Source organism: Protopterus annectens, chromosome 2.part0 (genome assembly GCF_019279795.1).
Source record: "Protopterus annectens isolate FY-2018-M chromosome 2.part0, PAN1.0, whole genome shotgun sequence".
NCBI lineage: Eukaryota > Metazoa > Chordata > Ceratodontiformes > Protopteridae > Protopterus > Protopterus annectens.
In genome coordinates this window covers 1,327,158,638-1,327,183,148 of record NC_056728.1, presented here as the reverse complement: position 1 = coordinate 1,327,183,148, position 24,511 = coordinate 1,327,158,638, and the positions used below count along the sequence as shown (strand labels likewise).

Here is a 24,511-nt window from a genome sequence, read left to right as displayed (position 1 = left end):
GCAGAAGGAGTCATTACTGGGCACATTACGGGTGTTGCGAAGAGCACTTCTGGCTGACATCAAAGATTGAAACAGTACTAATTTCATGAACTTTAATCGTACTCTGACTTAGGAATGGATTCCATTCCCGTCATGGTAGTAGAAACCCAAAAATTTAGAGAAATTAAAAAAGGTGCAGAGGATCATTTCCAGAGGTTATATAATAACCTTTTCCCTACCCCTCCTTCAACAGTAAAGAAAAATTCCCTATGTTCTTCATAGTCAGAGGAAAGCTGCTCTAGAAATAAAAAAGCTTCTAGAAAAAAAGAGTCATCCAAGAGGCCCCACCTCCCAGACCAGAACGAGTCTGGAACTTACTCAAGATACATTTTAGTGCCAAAGAAAGCAGGGGACTGGAGACCAATTTTGGATCTCAGCAATCTGAACAAATCAATTTAGTATGCAAAGTTCCAGATGGTCACAGTTTAGTCCGTTTTGCCCTTCCTGCACAAGGATGACTGGATGTGCTCAATAGATCTTCAGGATGCATACTATCACATAACAATGAACAGAAGATCTGGTTGATACCTGTGCTTCCGGCTGGGAGCCAGTCATTATCAATTCAGAGGTCTGCCCTTTGGCCTAACCACAGCTCCCAGGGTGTTCACCAAATGCAAGGCAGTAGTAGCAGCTCACTTGAGACAGCAGGGACTCTGGGCATTTCCGTACTTGTATGACTTGCTCATAACCACTCCAACCAGGCATCTTCTGATAATAGCATGAGTCTATGTACTCCAACTTTGCTCTCATGCAGGGATTACCATCATTCACAACAAATCTCAGCTAGAACCATCTCAGACATTAGAGTTCATAGGGGCCTTGTTCAATATGGGCGGCCACGGTGGTGCAGCGGTTAGCGTTGTCGCCTCACAAGCAGGAGGTTCTCCAGTTCAATCCTCGGCTAGGGTGCCTTCTGTGTGGAGTGTGGCTGGCAACTCAACACCATAAAACTCTAATGCCAATCATGAGCAGACAGGTGATCCACTGTGGTGACCCCTGACCGGGAAAAGCCGAAAGAAGAAGGGGCCTTGTTCAATGTGGCATCAATAACAACCTTCCTTCCCTTACCAAGGATGCAGACTATTCGATTTCAAGTCAAAAAGAGAATTCATAATTCTTCTCTATCTGCTTGATTGATTCTACAAGCCTTGGGGTAAATGTCCGCTGTGATAGTTCTGGTTCCATTAGCAGGATATCATATAAGAATTCTTTTGGACCCTAGCACCTCAATGGTCCACTTTTGCACCAGCGTGTGTCCACCCTGATAAGAATAACTCACACATGAAAAAAGTACCTATTGTGGTGGATTCACTCAGATCAGATATTGCAAGGCCTTCCATTCATTTTTTATCAGCCTAAAGCCATAGTGACCATGAAGCTTCCTAAATTGGGTGGGTGGGTGGGGTTCTTGGGAAAGACAGTCCAAGGCAGCTGGTCCGCTGAAGAGGCCAACATGCATATCAACATCTTCTAAGTGAGAGCAGTGCTCTTAGTTTTGCAGGATTTACAAGACTCTCTCCATTCTGGGACAGTTGTGATTCAGATGGACAGTATGTTAGTGGTATGGTACCTCAACAAACAAGGAGGAGCCAGATTTTGACCCCTATGTCAAGAAACTGTCTGTGTGTGGCAATAGGCGATCTCATCCATTTGATTTCTGATAGCAATGCACATTCCGGGGACACCCAACGTGATAGCAGACAAGTTGAGCAGGTCCATTGTTTTCCCCTCACAAGTGGTCTCTCAACATGGTATTTGTGGTAATGATGTTTTGCTAATGAGGTCAACCTTGCTACGACCTCTTTGCATCTCCCCTCAACAACAAGCACAGCAGATTCCTTGCCCTGATCCCTTCACCGGGGAATCAGCGAGTGATGCTGCCTTTCATGATTTGCCCCCCCCCCTCCAGTCTCCTCTATGCTTACCTCCCCAAACCCTGTAATCCCCAATTTTCTCCAGAGGGCATCTCAATTATAGAGCAAAGACTTCCTCATTGCCTCTTATTTGTCTTGACAGATTTGGTTCCCCTTTCTTTGGCCTCATCTAGTTCACCCTCCACAGATTCTGGATCCAATTCCAGACCTCATGTCTCACCCAAAGGACATGATTCACCCAGACATTTTAGGCCTAAAGGTGGCAGCATAGTTTCTCCACTTCCATTGATAGTCAGACAACCCAGACTCTCCTCCCCTGTCTGTCACATTCTTTCATCTTCCCATAAAGCTTCCATGAAGACGATAAAGAAATAAATGGAAAAAATGTTTTTTGGGCACAACAGAAAGACACTGACCCTTTTTCAGCACGAGTACATAAAGTTCTTGAGTTTTTGGCTACAGTTTTTAATGAAGGGCTACCTCCTTGACTGTAAGAGTACAACTAGCTACCATTCCTAATTTTTATATAAGAGTTAACAATTCCACCTTAGTGTCTTCAAAATTTGTAAGGCCTTTATAAGGGGTAACTTTCTTCTGAGACCCCTTTTTAAAGATACAACTCTGCCATGGGATTTGAATTTAGTTTTACAAGCTTTAACTTGGTCTCCATTTGAGCCATCAGTAAAGTGTGAACTAAAATTTTTAACCTGGAAAACTAACTTTATGGTAGCTATAACCTCTGCTAGAAGAGTCTCTGAACTTCAAGCCTTATCTTCTAAGTCTTCCTATTCGATTTTCCATAAAGATATGGTAGCATTATGAACCGACCCATCTTTTCTTCTTAAGGTGGTGTCCGAATCCAGCATCAATCAGTGTATTAATCTTCAATTTTTCCTCAAATTTCACAAACCAGGGAGAATACATGTTACATTTGTTGGATCTTCACAGACAGTTACATTTCTATTTGCATATAACAAAGAATTTCATAAAAAACGATCAGTTAATTGTTTCTTTTGCAGAATCAAAATTGGGCAAGCCAGTTACCAAAGTAACTTCAGTCAAATGGTCAACTGATTGCATTCCTTTGTCTGTAACCAGTTGGGTTTGTCTTAGTCAAAACCTTTAAGAGCCCATTCACCCAGGTGTATGACAACTTCATCATTACTTTTATCCAACTCTTCCATGGGCAATATCTGTGCAGCTGCAACTTGGGATAATCCTCATTCTTTTGTTACTCATTACGAATTGGATCTGGTCTCAAGGGGAAGAGCAGCCTTCAGCTCGACAGTGCTGAGGAATATCCTTCCTTAGAGTCCACCCAGGATTCAGGTAGCTGGGGACTCTGTCCCAATTGTTGAGGAATGAATGAAAATTGACAACATCAGATAAAGAAGTTATGTACTCACCATAACGTTCCATCTGTGTTGTCCATTTTCATTCTTCCTTAACTCCCCTCCCTCCAACCCCCTACCATTTTGTTTGTAGCTTCTGGAAGAAAGCAGTGATACTAAAGGAACCAATGTTCATGCCTTTGAGCTCCAGATATTGGTTTCTCATCCTAGTGCTGTTTCTAGATTTCTGTATAACTGTAAGGCTAGCAAACAAAATCTGATATATGGTAGGGGAGTAGAGCATTATGGGTAAGGGAGGAGCTCAAGAGTTTCCAGTATCAATGAGCTGTAAAAAGCATCTGAATCTGATCTGAACCCAGTTGTTGAGGAAGAATGAAAATGGACAACACAGATAGAACATTATGGTGAGTACAACAATTCTTTTTATGGTAAGTTTCACATAGACAGCTATAATTTCATGCACACCTTGACTTGGTTGGGAGCTGGAATCTGGCCAACATTGTCTGGTTAGTTCTGTAAGTAGGTTCTGCTTCTACATGCATCTTTGAAGAATCCTTTTTGAGTCTTATATGTAAAGCCATGAAAAGAATTATCATGAAGATGATCAGTAGAGGTATAGTAAACCTTCAGACACTGGACCCAACCCAGTTTCGTCAAGGGCAGATCATGCCTACTCAACCTGGTGGACTTCTTTGAGAAGGTCACCAAAGCAATGGATGAGGGCAGAATTGTTCACACTGCCTACCTTGACCTGGCCAATGGATTTGGCACAATACCTCCCACAGACACTGTTGACAAACTCAGGAGATTAGGTACAAACCCATATGTCACCCGCTGGATAGCCAACTGGCTCACACACAGGACCCAGGAAGTTAGAATTGGGGAGTCCACCTCTACAAAGAGGCCAGTCACAAGTGGAGTCCCTCAGGGATCAGTCTTTGGACTGCTCCTTGTTGGCATTTACTTCTCTGAAGTCACGACTAATGTCAGTGGTCTCTGGCTGACTAAATTTGCAGATGATCGCAAATTAGGAGCAGTCATCGAATCTCACGCTGACACAGACAAACAACTGGTGTCATTGGCATGGACTAAAATTAAATGCCAAGAAATGCATAATAGTATCCGTTGGGAAGTCATCCATCCCTGGTAACTGTCATATTGACAACACACCCCATAGAGTTGATCCAGTAGTCAGGGATTTAGGGACGCACATAGATAGTAATCTAACCTTTGATCATCATGTGTTTACAGTGCTGAGGTAATCATTCTATGTTGCGCAACTTATAAACAAAGTTATGGCATCTAAGTCCAAGGAAGTCATTGTTCCACTGTATTCAGCATTCATTAGACCTATAATGAGTACAAGCCGCCTTTGATATGTACCTAACCAGGCATATCCAACAATTGGAACATCCACAGAAGTTCCTCACTAAAAGAATACAGGGCATAAGTAATATGTCCTATGCAAACCACCTCAAGGGAGACCCTATCCCTGCATTCTGTCTCCTACAGGCTTTTGAGGGGAGATCTATGCCTGGCATACAGGGCATTGTCAGACCGCACTCTGATGGACCTCCTGCTTATCCACAAAACAAACAGCACCAGAATTACCTGTTCTTAAGACTTACACCTTGCCTGTGATATAAGTAGGACCTGCTGAAGAGTTAGGTATGCATCCCAGAGACTACCCCGTCTATGGAACTGGCTCCCTATCCATGTGAAGCAGAGTTCCTCACAAACCCAATTCAAGTGCAACTTGGACAATTGGATGGGAAACTGGAAATTCATCTCTGGTTTGGCACCACTATCTCTAATGGACATAGGTAACCTGTAAATGGTTCATCTCCCAGGCCCATGCTTACACGTATCAAGGGTAACAGAACTTGTCAGAGATTTGGGATGCATGGCTAGGCTTAAAAAGGCCCTTGTGGTCGTTAGTCTAGTAAACTCCTATGAACTGTGTTGAAAGATGGGGTTGTCCATTTTGCAATCATACTAGTTTGTCGCTTGGAAAATACCCTTCTTGATGACTATCTCCTCTCTACCTGTTGCATCTCTGAACTGGAGATTCTTATCCTTGGGGAAGTTCTGTTTATTTATTTGTGTATGTGTGTATTTATTTATTTTTTATAATGATAAGATCTCTCTTAAGACTAATCATTGTTTCCCCATGAAAGTGATGACAAAACTCTTTATAAGTCAGTCCATTCATATCCTTGTTTTGTTTGTGGGACAAGAGTTCAACAGAAGGAAGTCCCTCTTTACTTTGGCTGTGCAGTGACATTTCAGGTTTTAGCTGAATATGGGTTATGAGGTCAGGAAGACAAGAACTTAAGTGTTGTTTCCTTCGCTTCATGTTAGGAGCATATTTCGTAGCTGGAACAGACCTCTTCTAAGCAGATTGCCTACTGTCTTTTGCAGCTAACCTCCAGTTAGAAAATGCTGCTGTGAGAAACTATTCCACTATGGAGGTGGCTGCTTCCTGCTCTTGTTTCTGAAGGATTTAGCTGCAGGTATTTGTGCATTGGTAACTTGGTCATTGGTCTCACCTTCACCAAGATCTGCTTCTTTGACTATTATTCTAGGAGTTGGGCCTCAGACACTTCAGGATTTGACCTTCTGATCCTCTTCTGACTCTGGCTTCCCAAAGAGGTTTAATTTTTGCTGGCTATGCATGAGTCTTCCCAATCATTATTTGTTTTAGAAGTCCTTCAAAGACAGACATATATTCATCTTCTAAGTTCATCTTTGAGGAGTCTTCCAGAAGTGAGCGCTTATTACTCTCCTCCCATCCCACTGTGTCAGGCCAGGGTCTCTGTCCAGTTTACAAATGCAAATATTCCTGTATGTCAGTCAGTATACCATTTTAGCATGCTTTGCATTTTGTTTCTCTGCTTTTCAGTATGTGCTTATTGAATACAAGGGAGTTTGGTCAGGGAGTCTATGGGCTGGGCTTGCCCTCTGTGTCAAAAAAGTGGCACATTACATCATGCTTTACAACATCTGGAGGTTATACATACACCCCTGTGGATGGGAGCTAGACAGAATTCATAATTGTGCTGAGCTAGGAATTTCAGAAGGAAAAAAAATCCCACCTGTTTACCCTTTATGTAAGGCCTGTTACCAGAACACTTTACATGGTGAGTACATGTTAACAGAACACTTTACATGGTGAGTACATGTTATCCCTTCATAGCACTGCAAACAGGCAAAAATGTTTCACACATAATAACCTTTCTCATTTTTCTCTTTATTTCTAGCAAATCCCAGATGTTTCACCTACAGGTCGTTACACAACATTGGTTCCACTTTTATTTATACTTATCGTAGCTGCTGTAAAAGAAATCATAGAGGATCTTGTAAGTATGATGTATTGTTTTAGTTATCATATATACCACATTTGCTTCTTTAGTCACATTTATTGCAGTAGTATGTGCACTGTTCTTTTAACTGAGAAGCTATTCAGCTCTTTCATGGGGGTAGCATTTTGCAGCAGGAACTTGCGTGAAGTTCCCATTGGTTGTATTAGACGCTGTTATCCATTTCCATCCTAAAAGACTACATTTTACCATATCCATTCATAAACTGAAGTCTTTTGGAATTGTGCAAGGGTGTACTTGTTTACTATATTGTTTTGCGTGTTAAAGCTGAAGATTGACAGTATGAAAGTCTACATGCCAGTTCTGTAGCACAGAAAGATGAAGCTTCAGTTGTGAAGCTGAGGATCCAGATCTGATTGGTGGTTCAGGTGGTGGAAGAGCCAGTGAGGTGAAGTGGAGTGAGTAGATGCTTCTGGATTGCCCATCTTTGGGGTGGGCTAGACTTCCTCTTGTTGAGATGTCTAGCAAAGAAAGAGCCAGGTAAAAGAACAGTACGAGTCATGGTGTGTGCATCAACGCACCACACAGTACATGGTTCTGTAGTTGAAGGTTCATATCACAGGTTAGTACTGTGCTGTTTCCTTTTGGTTTTGCAGAAACCAGATCTTGGTGCGAATGAGATTAGTTTCTTGTCTTGAAGTCTTTGGGCCTTGGGATTAAGAGAGGGTTGTAGTGTAGTTTAAACACGGGCAGACTCTATTTGCGAGAGGCTGAAGCCAGACCCCTCGTACTGATGTGATTAGTGTAGTCTTCTGGTGTGTGAGTAGAGGGGAAAGAGTGAGGGTGCTGAACTGAACTCCCTTCGTGGTTCCCTAAATGGCAATCACTCTCAATAAATAACTGGAGGCTGTTGATCAGCAGGCACAAATGGAAGAAAGCACATAGAAAATTCTTCCATTTTATCGTACGTTACCTACAATCCCACCTGTCAGTTTTGTTGCCTGCTCTTACAAAATATGCAGTATACTTTCACAGTATTCCTAGCCAGTATTCCTTGCAGTACAATGTGGTGCATCCATTTTGTTCCTAAAACACTATTTTCCAGGCTAATTAGGGTAAACATAAAGAAAATCAACTTAACCAACTTCATTTTCATCTCAAAAATTTACTAGTGAACACTAATATACTGCCTAAAAAGTAAATTTGCCTGCTACATTTATCATACTCTTATACTGACATTTTAATTCAAGTAGTAATATTCTGTCATTCATGCAAAATATAAGACACCTATTATACATTTAACATTGGAGATGGCAGATTCTTTTTAATTTTAGAGCATGTGATTATAACAGTGTAGTGAAACCAAGAGAAGGCTCCTATCTCAGTGCTAGGCCTAATGCTTCAGAGGAGGATTACACAATAGGAGGCGTACTGTCCTTGCTCAGGTAAGGATTGTGTGTGCCAATACCCCTTAAGTTTTTCCTTCAGTAATCTAGAATGATATCCCTATGAGCTAGTATATCATTTGGAGCAGTGATAGCCCTCTTTGCAGCTCATGTATATAAGTGCATATGCATTTGGCTCACCTTGAAGAATACCATGGATTGCATGCCTGAATGTGAAAAAGCACTGCTTTCGACAGTGTGATGAATCTGTTCTCCTCCTTACCTAGTCTTCACCACCAATAAAAGGTAATGAGTGTGTCTGGGGAGTAGTGCGTTACAGTGGACAAGAGGAAGTTGACCTGGAAGCCTGGGGCTGACACACACACGCACACACACACACACACACACACACAAGCAAACAGCAAAGGAAAGACTGTATATAATGCAGAAAGAAGAAGGGTATGTATTCTGAGGTATGTTCTTTGTGGGCATCTATGTTGTATATGGTGATTTGGAATGTGTCCTGCATACATCTTGGCTCCACAAGGTTGTTATAACCCAAGTTTCAGTTGGATTAGTTCATTGTAGGATTAGTTAATTCAGTACGATTATCCCCTAACACTGTTCAGTCTCAGCCTCCATGCAGGTTTTGTACCAAGCAAATGGAGGACAGCTATAGTCATTCCCCTTCGTAAGGGAAGACCTTCCACTGACCCAGGCAGTTACAGACCAATAAGTCTGACTAGCTTCGTATGCAAAGCCATGGAAAGACATGTGGAACTAAGCAAACAGGACATAGCAAACCTCCAAACACTGGAACCATCTCTGTGTGAATTTGTCAAGGCCAAGTCATGCTTACTCAACCTGGTGGATCTTTTTGAAAAGGTCATCAAAGCAATGGATGAAGGCAAATGGTACACACCGTATACCTCAACCTAGCTAAAGCCTTTAACACAGTTTCCCACTCAGGCATAGCAAAAAAAGCTAAATAAACTGGAGATTAACCTATACGTTACCCCCTGGAATGCCAACTGGCTGAAAGGCAGAACACAGGAATTCAAAACATGGGGAAGTTAACTCCACAAAGAGACCTGTCAGCAGTGATGCTCTCTAGAATTTGTGCTGGGACCTCTCCTTTTTGGCATCTACTTTTCTGAAGTAAAACCCAATACCAAAGGGCTCAAGATAATTAAATTTGCAGATGGCTGCTAGCTAGGAGGAGTTATTGAATCCCCAGATAACTTGGCCATCCTGCAAGAAGGTTTGTCTCAAGTAAATGGTGCCAAAATCATGGACTGAAACTAAATGCCAAAACATGTGTTATTGTATGCTTTTAGAAGTAATCTACCCCATGAGATTACCACATTAACAATATAAGAGTAGACCCAGTTGTTTGTGATTTGGGAACTTATGTGGACAGTAGTCTAACTTTTGACCAACGTGAGTTTCTGTAAGAAAGTCCTTCTGTATTCTACAACTTATAAACAAAGGGATTGTGTTTAGATTTAAGGATGTCATTGTTCCCCTTTACCCAGCCCTCATTAGGCCAGTCACTGAATGTAATGCCTTGTTTGATATGTATCTGTCCAGACACATGCAACAACTGGAATACCCAGAGAGATACGGTGGATATAAAAAGTGTGCACACCCCTGTTAAAGTGCTGGGTTTTGTGATATAAAAACACGAGACCACAATAAATCATTTCAAAACTTTTCCCAACTTTAATGTGACCTATAACCTATACAATTCAATTGAAAAACAAACACATATGTTAGGGTAAAAAAAATGTACAATATGCTGGCTGATTGTGTGCACACCCTTAAACTAATACTTTGTGGAAGCACCTTTTGATTTAATTACAGCATTCAGCCTTCTTGTGTACACACCTGCCATTAATTAAAGAGACTCTGATTAGCCCCAAATAAAGTTCAGCTGTCCTAGTAGGATTTTCCTTACATTTACTCAGTTGCCTACTACAGCAAAAGCCATGGTTCACAGAGAGCTTATAAAGCATCAAAGGGATCTCATTGTAGAAAGGTTTCAGTCAGGAGAAGGATACAAAATAATTTCCACATCATTGGATATACCATGGAACACAGTGAAGACAGTTATCAAAAAGTGGGGAAAATATGGGACAACAGTAATGTTGCAAAGAACTGGACGTCCCTCCAAAATTGATGAAAAGACAATATGAAAACTGGTCAGGGAGGCTGCCAAGAGACCTACAGCAACACTGAAGGAGCTGCAGGAATTTCTGGCAAGTACTGGTTGTGTACTACATGTGACAACAATCTCCCGTATTCTCCATATGTCTGGACTATGGGGTAAGATTTCAAGATGGAAGCTTTTTCTTACACAGAAAAACATCCAGGCCCAGCTAAAATTTGCAAAACAATATATCAGATCTCCCGAAAGCATGCGGGAAAGTGGGAAAATGTATTATGGTCTGATGAAACCAAGGGTGACCTTTCTGGCCACAATTCCAAAAGGTATGTTTGGTGCAAAAACAACACTTCGCATCACCAAAAGAATACCATCCCCACGGTGAAGCATGGTGGTGGCAGTACCATGCTTTGGGTTGCTTTTCTTTAGCTGGAACTGGGGCTTTAGTCAAGGTGGAGGGAATTATGAACAGTTCCAAATACCAGTCACTTTTGACCCAAAACCTTCAGGCGTCTGCTAGAATGCTGAAGATGAGAGGAATTTTGCCTTTCAACACGACAATGACTCCCAAGCATACATCCAAATCAACAAAAGAATGGCTTCACCAGAAGAAAATTAAAATTTTGGACTGGCCCGGCCAGAGCCCAGAACTAAATTCATTAGAAAATCTGTGGGGTGACCTGAAGAGGGCTTGTGCACAAGAGATGCCTTTGCAATCTGACAGATTTGGAGCACATTTGCTAGGAAAAGCGGGCAAATATTGCCAAGTCAAGATGTGCCACGCTGATAGCCTCCTACGTAAGAAGAGTGAATGCTGTAATTAAATCAAAAGGTGCTTTAACAAAGTATTAGTTTAAGGGTATGCACACTTATGGAACCAGCTTATTGTACGTTTTTTTTTTTGTATTTTTTCCCCTAACACGTGTTTGTTTTTCAATTGAATTGTACAGGTTATAGGTCACATTAAATGTGGGAAAAGTTTTGAAATTATTTATTGTGGTCTCATTTTTTTATATCATAAAACCGTGGCATTTTAACAGGGGCGTGTACACTTTTTATATCCACTGTACAGTACAAAATTGATGCAAGGCCTAAACAACATGTCCTACATGGGCCAACTCAAAGCCCTGTCACTATACTCAGTATTCTGCAGGCAAAGAGATGACCTGCGTGTGGCATACAAGGCATCCTGTGACCCGATACTGATGGATTTACTGGACATCAGCCAGTCAAATGGCATCAGAAATACTGTGTCTAGGGATCTAACCCTCTTCTGCAACATGAACAGAATGGTTTGAAGAGAGAAGTATATTTTGCAGAGGATACTGCTGCTACGGAACAGACTCCCCATCCACATAGAACAAAGTTTAGCTCTATCCATATTCAAACGCAGCTTGGATCTATGAATGGGAAACAGAAAATTAACCCCAGGACTGTCCCATGTACTAGTAATAGACAGAGACAGATCCCAAATGCTATATCCCCATGCATGGGAACTCCTCAAATTATCTTTAGTATGATTCCATTTATTCTCGTTTGGGATAATATATGATTATTTTCCATGGCATGGGTAAGGCCAGTCTGTAAACAAATGGGATAACTTAGTTTGAACACAAAAAGAGAAACTGGCTAGGCTTAAAATGGCCTGCAGGTACAGCTAGCCAAGCACTTACTTAAGAACCTTAGAACCTATTGTGCAGAGTGAAAATTGCTGTAATACTGACTTACTTTTATCAGTAAGTTTATATATTTACGTTGCTTCTTGTCTTTTGCGCTATTTTAATTTTAAATTTATTTTATTTATTTTTTTCTTGGAGTTTTAAAAAAAACTGTTCTTGGTTAGGGTCAGTAACGAAACATTTGTATTGCAGTTTTGGACTGTAAAAGAATGAACTCTAACTGAATTGTGAGAGGACATGAGTAGCATTTTTATTAAGGTAAGCATAACAGGAAGAAGTGTAATCTGCGAGACCTACCTGTTAAAGTTTATCTGTGACTTACTTGGATTTAATTTTCTCCAGCCTACCCACCATGTCTCTGTAGTTTTTCTAAACCTAAAGAATGTTGAGTTGTCCTCTCCTTATATACGTTTGACTTTAGAAGATTGTTCCAGTCTTATTTCATCTGCTAATAGTAGTCAGCTCTGCAAGATTGTATTGGGAAGGCCCTCCTTATAATTTGTAAAACTGTAATTACCACTCACTTTTTATCTTCACACACAATAAATTCACAGTGTAGTGCCTATAGCATTAACCCTCCCTTTTCCAGTTTAATTTTAATCTCTGCAGTATCTAGGGTGAGGCTGCAAAGCCTGCAAACCTGTTCTCAGTAACCAGCCTGGGATGTGTACTTATGTTTTGTTTCTTGTGAATCAGCACATCATTAGTATGTAGCCTTCATAGAGGAAAGTCGATAACTGGAGAGAGTGGGACCCACTTCTCAGGATCTAGCCTGAAGTCAGTGCTGCTGTTTTGTTTTGTTTTTTTGTTTGTTTGTTTTTTTTTCTTCTCCTGGTGAGAGCAGAAGTTGGATTTATTCCTAGTTGTGCAACTTCCTCAGTTTTCTAATTGCTGTTTCTGTGGAAACCTCATCAATTTAAATTCAGGACCATTGCAAAGCTCCATGGTCTGTTGTGCTGAGATGCTGAATATGCCCTCCGGTGCAGTTACCAGAAGAAAACTACAACATCTCTGAGAAGATTACTGGTGATCCTAAAATCTGTTTCTCGGGACCCAGATTGTGATTAGTGCTTCTGCTTCATTCCTGGTGAGCAAAGGAATAGAGGAAAATCAATTCCTAGGTGTGTACCCCCACAGTGAGACTACCACTCAAGTCGAAATCTGTAGATGATTTGCTGTTAAATGCAAGACTTGTTTGATTCCACCTTGTGGCAATTCACTAGATGAATTAGTTAGTAACTTACCTTATAATTCACTGGTCCTTCTCTGCATTGGTTAACAGTCTGCTTTGCCCCCTTTTGTTGCCAACCTGCTTGCATTAGAGACTCTGAGGTAATGTAACAACTGCCTCATGTTCATGCTTAATAACAATCCTATGCTGTTATCCTGCACTGACAACTTGTGCGAGATGCAAATACTTGCTTGCCTGTCACACCTTCATATTACATTAAGCAACTTACCACCACATTGTAGCCACCCAACATAAGACACACTTATGCTGAGGTTGTAAAGATATTACTACCTAAGCCTGCTAGACACTGGTTAAACAAATCTCAGCTATATAGTGTCATACACAGAAGCACACCCTCACCTGCCTCTTCAAACATACCTAAGAGGAATTGATCTGTCTTCAAGTCCCCAACCATAACTTTTTAGAGGCTGTGGCCACAGATAGCAGTACATTAACAGTGGGCGACTCCACAGTCAGATGCACTGATGTCCCAGTGACTAGGCTTACCAAAGATAAGGTCACAGTCATCTGTCTCTGGTGCCTGATTTGTGCTGCTAACGCTCTTAGTTCTCTTTGTGACGCCCGTGCCCTGGCCCAGTAATCAAGGAGCCTCAAGCCTCACCACTAACACCAGTGAGTGGCGTCCATATAGGGAAAGGATAATAAATACACACACAGTAAAATACAATTTCCCTTAAGGGCACACAGAGATCACAGTCAGTCTGGGACTGGATTCTCCCTTTCTCTCCAGATCCCCAATAAGACTCCCCACTGGCACAGCTATAGGGTCCAGATCTCATCCTAGTGGGCAAGCTAAAACCTCCAGCACCCTCTCTGTCTAACCAGTGTTTTGTGTCCCTGCCCAAGTAGCTGACACACACACACACACACACACACACACACACACACACACACACACACACACACACACACACACACTTTGAGATGAGAGTTATATACAACCACACAGACACTCCTGGGGAAGACTGGCACAGGTTTGCCAGCTGTGCCCCTTTTCTGCCCAGTCTAAAAGGTAGTACCAGCTGCCACCACCCACTAATATCAGCTACTTAAAGGCCCTTCTAAAAGGGTGTCCAATTATTACTGTTGTTGTTGTGTCTTTCGGCTTTTCCCGGTTAGGGGTTGCCACAGCGGAACTCCGGTCCGCTAATGATTGGCAGTAGATTTTTACGTGCCGAGTTGCCAGCCCTGACGCACAACCTTCAACGAAGGTACGCCCATTCACGCATGTCTCCACACAGAAGACGCTCTAGCTGAGAATCGAACATGACAACATCTTGCTTTGAGGTGACAACGCTACCGCAGCACCACCACCTGCAATATTATTATCCAAATGGTAAGTGTGATTGAACAGTCAAGGCTTATTGGAGTGACTTGGTACAGTATCACTATATACATGCAATGTATTCTTAGAGCTTAAATTATCTCTACAAAAAACAGCCACAGTTGAAAGGTTTAAAAATATTTAATAATAAATAATAAAAACACAAGACAATAATTTTTACTACAAAGTGCTAGTCAAGAGTTCAGCGATCACAGATAAATACTTAAAATAATATGGTAGAAAAGTTCTGACATCGCAGAAAACAAACTAGTGTAATCTTCCTATTTCCTAGCTATATCTAAGAGAAAACACAGTTCTAAATAACTTAATGCAGAACAACGCAGTCATAAAATGCTTGACTTGGCTTTCTTACAGCAGAATGCACTGTTGTTGCATTTTTGCAATTCAATATCCAATGCAGTCTATTCACATTTAAGAGAACAAGCCTGTGGCTTACATTAATATTTACAAATGACAGAATTATCCACAAAATCCTATCTGCTAGGCTGGCAGCCTTTACGTATCTCCACACTCTTCACCCCAAATATGGCTATAAAGTCATAGTTGCCCACGTTGGGGTGAATATCCTTGGATGCTACACTCTAGAGAAGTTGCAGAGAGACATGTCTGAGCAGTATGCCCAGAATTGATGACTCCAGCAATTCATATGCATTTACATGTATCGATAGCATATTTAAATGCAAATAAAAATTTTTCTTTGAGACCCATTGCTCCTGCTACTGTTGGAACTGGCTGGGTAGCCTTCTTCCACACTAACCTCGTTTCTGCCTGCAAATCCTGGTATTTTGTGACTTTGTGTCTCTCTGTACATAAGACACTAATCACTGGGTGTAGCAATTTCAAATGATCAATGCTACTTTTGTCTTCTTTTCATGGACTACTGTATCTGTTTTTTGAACTGTAGGTATTGGGTAATCCCATGTGATGTAAACATCATTTTCTGTAATGCTTTGTGGCTCATGTTTCCAATGCTTCTCAGCTACTTCAGTATTGTAATGTTTCATTAATTCCCAATGCAACAGTCTTGTTGCATTATTTTACATTTTAGTGTACAGGCCCTAGATGTGCAACTGTTTCTAATTCTGTTTTACAAAACCTGCATTTGTCTGTTTCTCTGACATGTTCAATAGACTATGTAGTCCACTATCCTGGGCTGCCAGTATTAACCTTTCGTCTTTTGGTTTAAATTCACCTCTCTGTAACCATTTATGCATCGGATCCTGATTGACATGAGGTTGCTCCAGGAGTTTTCTGTACTTGCAACTATATTTATGCCTTTTCCACATTTCTTGCTTCCTTATCTGCTCCTTCACCTTATATTCTTTCTTTTCTTTTTTTTTTTTTGCACATTCAGTTGGTGCCTGATTTTTTTCTTTCTGGTGTGATTTCTGTTCTCACTTGACACCAATATGCTTCTGTTAAATTAAGCAGGGAATTCATCTTAGACTTGTTCTCTTCATGTTTTAAAACTTTCACTGTGTTTGTAACTTGTGAGGCCAGCAAATATACAGTGGATATAAAAAGTTTACACACCCCTGTTAAAATGCCAGGTTTTTGTGATATACAAAAATGAGTCCAGAATAAATAATTTCAAAACTTTTCTCACCTTTAATGTGACCTATAACCTGTACAATTCAGTTGAAAAACAAACAAATCTGTTAGGGGAAAAATATAAAAAATAAAAAATGTACAATACGCTGGTTGCATAAGTGTGCACACCCTTAAACTAATAATCTGTTGTGTGCACATCCTTAAATGAATACTTTGTTGAAGCACATTTTGATTTAATTACAGCATTCAGTCTTCTTGGGTGCACACCTGCCATCAATTAGAGAGACTCTGATTAACCCCGAATAAAGTTCAACTGTCCTAGTAGGACTTTCCTGACATTTACTCAAGTTGCCCGCTACAGCAAAAGTCATGGTTCGCAGAGCTTACAAAGCAAAGGTTGAAAGGTATCAGTCAGGAGAAGGGTACAAAAAAATTTCCACAGCATTGTATATACCATGGAACACAGTGAAGACAGTCATCAGAAAGTGGAGAAAATATGGGACAACAGTGACGTTGCAAAGAATTGGATGTCCCTTCAAAATTGATGAAAAAACAAGACGAAAACTGGTCAGGGAGGCTGCCAGGAGACCTACAGCAACACTGAAGGAGCTGCAGGAATTTCTGGCAAGTACTGGTTGTATACTACATGTGAGAGCAATCTCCCATAATGTCCATATGTCTGGACTGTGGAGTAAGGTTGCAAGACGAAAGCCTTTTCTTACACAGAAAAACATCCAGGTTCGGCTAAAATTTGCAAAACAATACAAGTTTCCCAAAAGCATGTGGGAAAATGCGTTATGGTCTGATGAAACCAAGGTTGAACTTTTTGGCCACAATTCCAAAAGGTATGTTACGTTAGATATGTTAAGAATGATTTTGTTATTTATATCACCCTCAGCCTAACTGTACACTTCGTTTTGCTCACTGCTCTTCAGTCTGTCTGATATTGGTAATTTAACCACCATGCCTCCATGCCCTGTCCTAAAGTCATGTCTCTGTATATGGAACCCCCCCGCTTTCTTTTCATAGCTGCACAGCCTTTCTTAATTTTTAATCACCAAGTCTTTATGCAGTGTCCTTTAGTCATGTGTCTCAATTTAGAATTAGCCACACCTCCAGCGCACACCAATATTGAGTGTAGCCATCTTTCTTAGATCGTCTGCATCATGGATGAATGTCCTTGACAGCACCATTTAGCCAGAAACCAAAGCAGTCAAGTCACTTCTACTGGTGCACCCAACCACCCACCGTTCTAGTGATAGAATGTTTATAGTTCTGATATTTCACATTGTGGTTCAGTTTTGTTTTGCTTTACAAAACTAATAACTTGATCTAATGCTTTGATGTAAGAACAAATATTAGTAACCAGGATTAAAAAAAAATTACAAAAATGAGAAAAGTAAGTAACCAATAATAAGGTTAGAGTAATTACATTTAAACACATCAACTCTACTGGGCAAATACTAGCAGTTAATACTCTTCTGCCATCCTTCTGTCTTTATACTTTACTACTTAATAGCACTGTCCTGCAACCGTGTTGGGCACTTGATGTCAGCATGTAGTCTTCCACAATTGTCTGTTGGCTGCTTATCTCTGGTTTCCATCAATCCTGTCTGCTAATTGGTCATTTGCCCCGTTGTACCAGCCCAGTCTTAAAAAAATTCTAAAAAGTGGGCTACTTGGCATTAACAGCCTTAATAATATGTGGACTAACCTAGAACCGTATCTTAGACATCACATAAACAAGGTTAAAGGGCAACCTTTGCCCATCTAACTAGATTCAACAAAATTACCTAATACTCACTGCTAATAGGCTAGATACCTAAACAGATGATATTGTCACATTACTGATTTAAAGGTAGACATTTCACATGTGGCACAGGCTAAGTCTTACTGCAGCAACATACTGAACATATTAGCACAATTTATGCTAGGCAAGCATACAAAACTTCATATAGGAGTTGCTAACATCCTGCTACACTCATCTATCTCTTCAGTTGAAAATGTAATAAAAATCATGTGTACAGATAATATTCTTCGAATTACCAGTGAATACAAAGCTTTCCCCCTCACCACCTTAAACTGATTAACCAAACAAACCTAGTCTGGATGTACAAACCAATATCCAACTTTTTATAAATGAGACAAAAAAGTGAGGGCAGACTGTATAGTCCTGTATGCGTTTTACTCTGGCGTTCCTGATTTTCTGTACTTCATGATATCGAGTATCCTTCATAGCTCCTTGTAGCATAATACATCACATGCTAGATAATGCCAGTAGACTGATATTTCAGTTGCTTGGTTTCCTTATAGCTATTAATTGAGAATTTGTATAGTAAACTGACACTTCATAAAAGTTTCAGCATGCTGTTTATGTAGCCCTTCAGTGCCTCATGGGGGGACACTCCCACCATTTTCCACACCTTTCCTTTTTGTTTTACACCACCCCCTGTTACCATGTAACTTGCTTGAGGAGACACTCTATTATGGCTGTTTCTGGCAGATATGAGGAGCCTACATCCTCTTGTAGTCTTTCTGGGAGGAAGTCTCGCTTTCATTTCCCTAATGCTCTGGGAGTTGAAATAGCAGCAGAAAGCAGCATTTGCTACCACAAGCATGTTGCATGGCAGGATCTCTCACTGCTGTTCCTGAACAAATTTAGGTGCTGCATGATGTTCTTCATCTCACATTGCTGCAGTCATAACCTGTGGGTAGTCCGCTGTCCTCGGTCAGCCCGAATACCAAAGTGTTAGGCTGGCGTCGGTCATGGTCGCTTAGATCTGACGTCAGTACGCCGTGGTACTAAAGCGCATGACCGACGTCATATCCCCAGTCTTTCTTGCCGCATGGTCCGAAGCAGAAGCAGCGTTTGCAAGTGCCGTTCGGCGTCCTGAAATTTTCGTATTCTGAGTTTCAGACCGAATCCAAGTTGGGCTAAGTACCCCGTTGGGGAATATTTTTGTCTTTTCTTGCCTCAGTTAAATCCGGATGTCAGAAAAAGTGAATAATTGTATTTCTTGTGGGAAACAGATACCTCATAGGGATTACCACTCTCTCTGTATTCCTTGTTTGGGGCCTGAGCACGACGTAGTCGGGTGTCGCTTTTGTGCTAAATTTAATAAGCGCACCATTAAACGTAGGTTAGATTGTGCTAGGCTTGTCTTCGGTAAGCGGTGTAATTACAATATGCCATCGGATCCTCCGACGCCCGCTACCACGAAGAAGCTTAAAGAGAAATCGTTGAAATCCAAGCAGGATGAGTCGTCCGTTCCGGACGCCGGTTCTTTAGAAATCACGGTGGAATCTGTGGATCCGGCCGAGGTTTCAGTTGAGTCTCAGGGGGAACCTTTAGTTTTGCAAGATGTGGCCTCTCAGGAGTTGGGTCAGGCTGAGGGGGCCTCTCAGGTTGCTGTGCTCCCTTCTTTGCATAAGGTGGTTAGGCCTTCTCCTTCTGTCTCTAAGGTATCTTCAAAGGCCAGGCCTGGTTTGTCTTCCTCTGGCGTCAGTCCTAGTTCTGCAGGTTCTGTGCCTAAAAAACACATGCTTAAAATGGCAGAAGATTTGATTACCTTGAGCAGAGGTTCTATGCCCCCTCCAGATAAGAGGCCTAGGGTGGAGCCAGAGGTGGAAGGATTGGAACATTCTTCAGATTATTCAGAGTCTTCGGCTGAAGACATTCAGGATTTTCCCCCTTATTCTGTTTCTGACGCAGAGGATTCTAGTCCTTCTGCTTCCCCTCCAGAGGATTTTTCTTTTTCAGAAACCCTGCATTCTATGAGGGAGCATTTTAAATGGGAAGGTCAGGATTTCTCAGATTCCCGTAAGAGGCTTAGGGAATTCTTGTTTTTACCACAACATAGGCCCTTGGCTATACCTCCGGTTTTGGATGTTGTACAGGATGTCTTCTCTGAGGCTTCCCTTAATCCAGACTCTTTGCCTCCTGCCCCCGTTAAGCCAGACAGGTATTACAGGGTGCCAGAGGCTCATAAATATTTGTATAAGAGCCCTAGGGCTGACCCAGAAACTATTAGCCAGGGACCTAAGGGTGTCAGGGCTTCTGTTGTAAAGAATCCAGTTCCCATGGATAAGGACTCTAGGGCTTTGGATAGGTGGGGTAGAAAAGTGTATACCTCTTCCACTCTTGCAATGAGGGCTTTAAATTGCCAGTTTCATATGCTGAAGTACCAGAATTTTCTTCTTAGTCAATTGAAATCTAAGGTGGATGCTTTAGCAGAGGGCATAGAGTGTAAAGAATTACAGGATTTGGTTCATGCCTCTGATCAGGTGGGTAAGCATTCTTTGCAGTGTGGTTTTGATGCTTTGCAGGCCTCTTCCAGGGTGGCTGCCACTGGATCAGTTATTCGTAGGCACGCCTGGCTTAAGGATCAGAACTTGTCAGAGCATGTTAAAGCTCGAATTTTGGATGCCCCCCTTCAGTCTGAAGTTTTGTTTGGTTCTCCTGTGGAAAATGGAGGACAAAGCTAAGTCTATGCAGACTGTTAAAGATTTTTTGCAGGTGCAGCCCCCTAAGTTTAGCAGAAATTGGCCTACTAAGGGATGGGCTTACCCTTCTTCTGATTTACAGTCTAGGGGCAGATCTAGATGTGGTAGGGGCAGAGCTCATGCACAGGGTTCTTTTAGGCCTAGGACGTGGAGTTCCCCTGCACAGTCTACAGGTGAGGGCAGGGGCCAGTCCTTTCGTAAACAGACCCAATGACCTGCATCTTCAGCTGCCCGATCCTTCCTGTCTGGCAGCTCCTCTGGGAGGAAAGTTGGCACTTTTCAGGCAAAATTGGCTTTTAGTCACCCAGGACAAATGGGTGTTGGACATTATAAACCAAGGCTACAAGTTTTATTTCCACACATTGCCCCCTTTCAAAGGCATGCCAGATGTTCCTCCTCAGCAAAAGGCGGAGGCTCACAAACAGATTTCTTTACTTCTTCAAATGGGAGCTATCCAGCAGGTCCCTCCGTCAGAGGTAGGCCTAGGATTTTATTCTCGTCTGTTTCTTGTACCAAAGAAAGGAAACACTTGGAGGCCAATTCTGGACTTGTCTATTCTCAACACATGCCTGGACATTCCAAAATTCAAAATGTTGACTTTGCAACAACTTCTACCTATGCTAGGCAAAGATCACTGGATGGTAACTCTGGATCTCAAAGAGGCTTATCTTCATATTCCTATCGGGCCAAGCTGCAGGAGATTCCTGCGTTTTCGGGCTGGGACTTTACATTATCAGTTCTCTGCATTGCCCTTTGGCTTATCTACTGCGCCCAGGGTGTTCACAAAGGTTCTGGCTCCGGTGATAGCCTTCTTAAGGTTAAGAGGAATACAAATTTATCCTTATTTGGACGATTGCCTGATTCTTGCTCAAGACAAAGACAAGCTACTTCACCATCTTCAGTATGTTATGGCAGTGTTAAGGTGCCTAGGGTATTCTGTGAACGAAATAAAGTCCAGTCTAGTACCCTCTCAGGACATGTGCTTTCTGGGTGTGAGACTGAATACAGCCTCTCAGATGGCGTTTTTGACCCGGACAAGCAAATAAATCTTACCCTTTATTTCCAACAATTGTCTCTCCTGTCCAGGCTGACTGCAAGGACAGTCCTTCAAGCCTTGGGGTTCATGGCATCTTGTATTCTGGTGCTTCCCAATGCCAAACTGCATATGAGGAAGTTACAATGGTATCTCAAAAGTGTATGGACTCAACACTGCCACGATTTGGACACTGTCATTCAGATAATACCTTGCATTCAGAAGGAATTTTTGTGGTGGGCTCAGGAATGTCACCTAAACAAGGGACTCTCTGTGACCCGACCAGAGGCGAGTCAGATCTTAACGACAGATGCCTCGGACAAGGCTTGGGGAGCACACCTCAATGGAAAATGGGTTCAAGACACGTGGCCTGCCAGACTTCAACATTTGCATATCAACATGAAGGAGATGTTAGCTGTCCAATTTGCATTGAAGGCCTTCAAGGATCTACTTCACCCAGGACAAGTGTTGATTCAAACAGACAACACAACTGTCATGTGGTACATCAACAAGCAAGGGGGAACCCATTCGTACCCACTTTGCAGACAAGCTATGATTTTGTGGGAGACTGCTCTCAGTTTGCACCTCACTCTTCAGGCAAGGTTTCTGCCAGGAGCACAGAACTCCTTAGCGGATGTTTTGAGCAGACAGATGGTGGATCCCCACGAGTGGAAATTGGATCCTCATGTATTTCGACAGCTGACAGTGCTTTGGGGGACTCCAGACATAGATCTGTTCGCTTCTCCACTAAAGCTTGGAAAGTGGATGCTCTTTCATTCAGTTGGAACAATCTTCACGTCTATGCCTTTCCTCCTCTGCCTCTCCTTCCCAAGGTGCTCTTGAAGGTCAGACAGGACAAGCCCTCCATGATTCTTATAGCTCCAGATTGGCCACGTCAGCACTGGTACCCTCTGCTGAGGAGTTTAGTACGGGAGCCTCCTTGGCCTTTGCCAGCAAGTCCACACCTTTTGTCCCAGGCAGGCAATCATTTCATCAACGTCAGGATACAGTCCCTGCATCTGACAGCCTGGCATATTCTGTTCTAGACCCTGGAGGGTCGCAGCTTCCTCAACAAGTTTTGAATGTTATTTTGGAGGCAAGACGGCCTAGTACAAGGAAGGTTTATGCTGATAAATGGAGGAGATTTTTTCTTTGGAGCAAAGCAAGGTGCTTTGATGTTTCAGTACCTAATTTGAGTGTTTCACTTCAGTATCTTACAGAATTACTAGACAAAGGTTTGTCTTTCTCCTCTGTAAAAGTTCATGCTGCAGCCATTTCTGCTCACTATGACTGTGACCCACCTTTATTCTCTCATCCTTTGTTCAAGCAATTTCTTAGAGGGGCAAAGAACATAAGACCCCCACGTAGAGCTCCTACTCCTTCCTGGGATCTCAATTTTGTGTTGGAGAAACTCACTTTATCTCCTTTTGAACCTGCAGCTACAGCTGAGTTGAAGTTTTTGTCTTGGAAGACAGCTTTTTTGTTGGCCATTACGTCTGCTAGAAGGGTATCTGAATTACAGGCTCTAATGGCAGTTGAACCCTTCCTAATTTTTCATAAGGACAGGGTCTCTTTGCGTACTAACCCTACTTTCATACCTAAAGTGGTCTCAAATGTAGCCTTAAACCAGTCTATTCATTTGCCTACTTTTTATGCTGATCCCCAAAATAAAGGGGAAAAGATTTTGCACTCTTTGGATATTCACAGGCAGTTGTGTTATTATTTGAGCAGAACTAAAGGGTTTAGACAGTCTCAACAGTTGTTTGTTTCTTTTGCTTTGGGTTCCCAGGGGAAACCTGTTTCTAAACAAACTATTTCTAAGTGGATTGGTCATTGTATTGCTTTTTGTTATTCTCATCATGGTAAGGAGATTCCGGCTGGAATCAGACCTCATTCCACTAGGGCTACTGCCACTTCTACTGCTTTCCTGAGGGGTGTAGCTACTAAAGATATTTTGGAGGCAGCTACTTGGAGTTCAGTGCACACTTTTTCTAAACATTATCATCTCCCTCTTTATTCAAAATCTAGGGCTGGGTTTGCCACTGCAGTTTTGCAGGGCATGTTAGCAGCTCCCAATGCTTTATGATTTGGCCAACCTCCCTTTACCTTTGCTTTGGGATTCTACCCACAGGTTATGACTGCAGCAATGTGAGATGAAGAACATAGTACAGTTTTGTACCTACCATAAATGTAGATGTTCGAAGATCCACATTGCTGCAGTCCAATTCCTCCTCCCTCCTTCCCCACTGTAGTTTGGGGTGGTTGTGTGGTTTGGGTTGTAAATATTGTTTGTACATGGGTGGTTGGATGTTTTCCTGTTTTTTGGCTATGGCCTTTCTTTTTAGGGCCTTCTGACATCTGGGGCAAGAAAGACTGAGGATATGACGTCGGTCATGCGCTTTAGTACCACGGCGTACTGACGTCAGATCTAAGCGACCATGACCGACGCCAGCCTAACACTTTGGTATTCGGGCCGACCGAGGACAGCGGACTACCCACAGGTTATGACTGCAGCAATGTGGATCTTCGAACATCTACATTTATGGTAGGTACAAAACTGTATTTTTTGTTTCCTGTCACTGCTTGAGATGTGCTACCATAAAAAAAAATCTCCTGACTGTCTTTGTGAATGATAGTATTAAAAAGCGGAACCAAACTGCCAGTATTGATAGATACATTTGTACAGGTGGACCAGCATTGCCACATCAGTAAAAGTTCAACATTTACCATTATTTAAGTGCTCTTAATGCACTTTTATGTTCTTCATTTCTGGGATTGGAGCTATCAATCATCCAGTTGAGTAGGGAAGCTTTTGAGCTTTTGGTATTTATTTATTTTATTTATTTATTTGACATTTGTTAACTGGGTTAGTCCATCTCAGCTAATGGCCCATTTTCAGTGGAGACTCGAGGAGAAAAGCTCCAGAATTACAAACACAAAAAGATAACATAGTAGGCAATATTCAAAACCCAGGAAAAACAATGTAGCAATACAACATGAACAAAAACTACATA

General features: G+C 41.8%; 1 protein-coding gene across 3 annotated transcripts in view; it reads left to right on the top strand.

The window, feature by feature from the left end:
• Nucleotides 1–24,511, top strand: part of ATP8A1 (ATPase phospholipid transporting 8A1) — a 3,191,789-nt gene that overhangs the window by 572,740 nt on the left and 2,594,538 nt on the right. For all 3 annotated transcript variants that reach the window (XM_044061519.1, XM_044061518.1, XM_044061517.1), the window contains exon 4: nt 6,526–6,624. In XM_044061519.1, the coding sequence (XP_043917454.1) occupies nt 6,526–6,624 (99 nt within the window). The remainder of the gene's footprint in view (nt 1–6,525; nt 6,625–24,511) is intronic.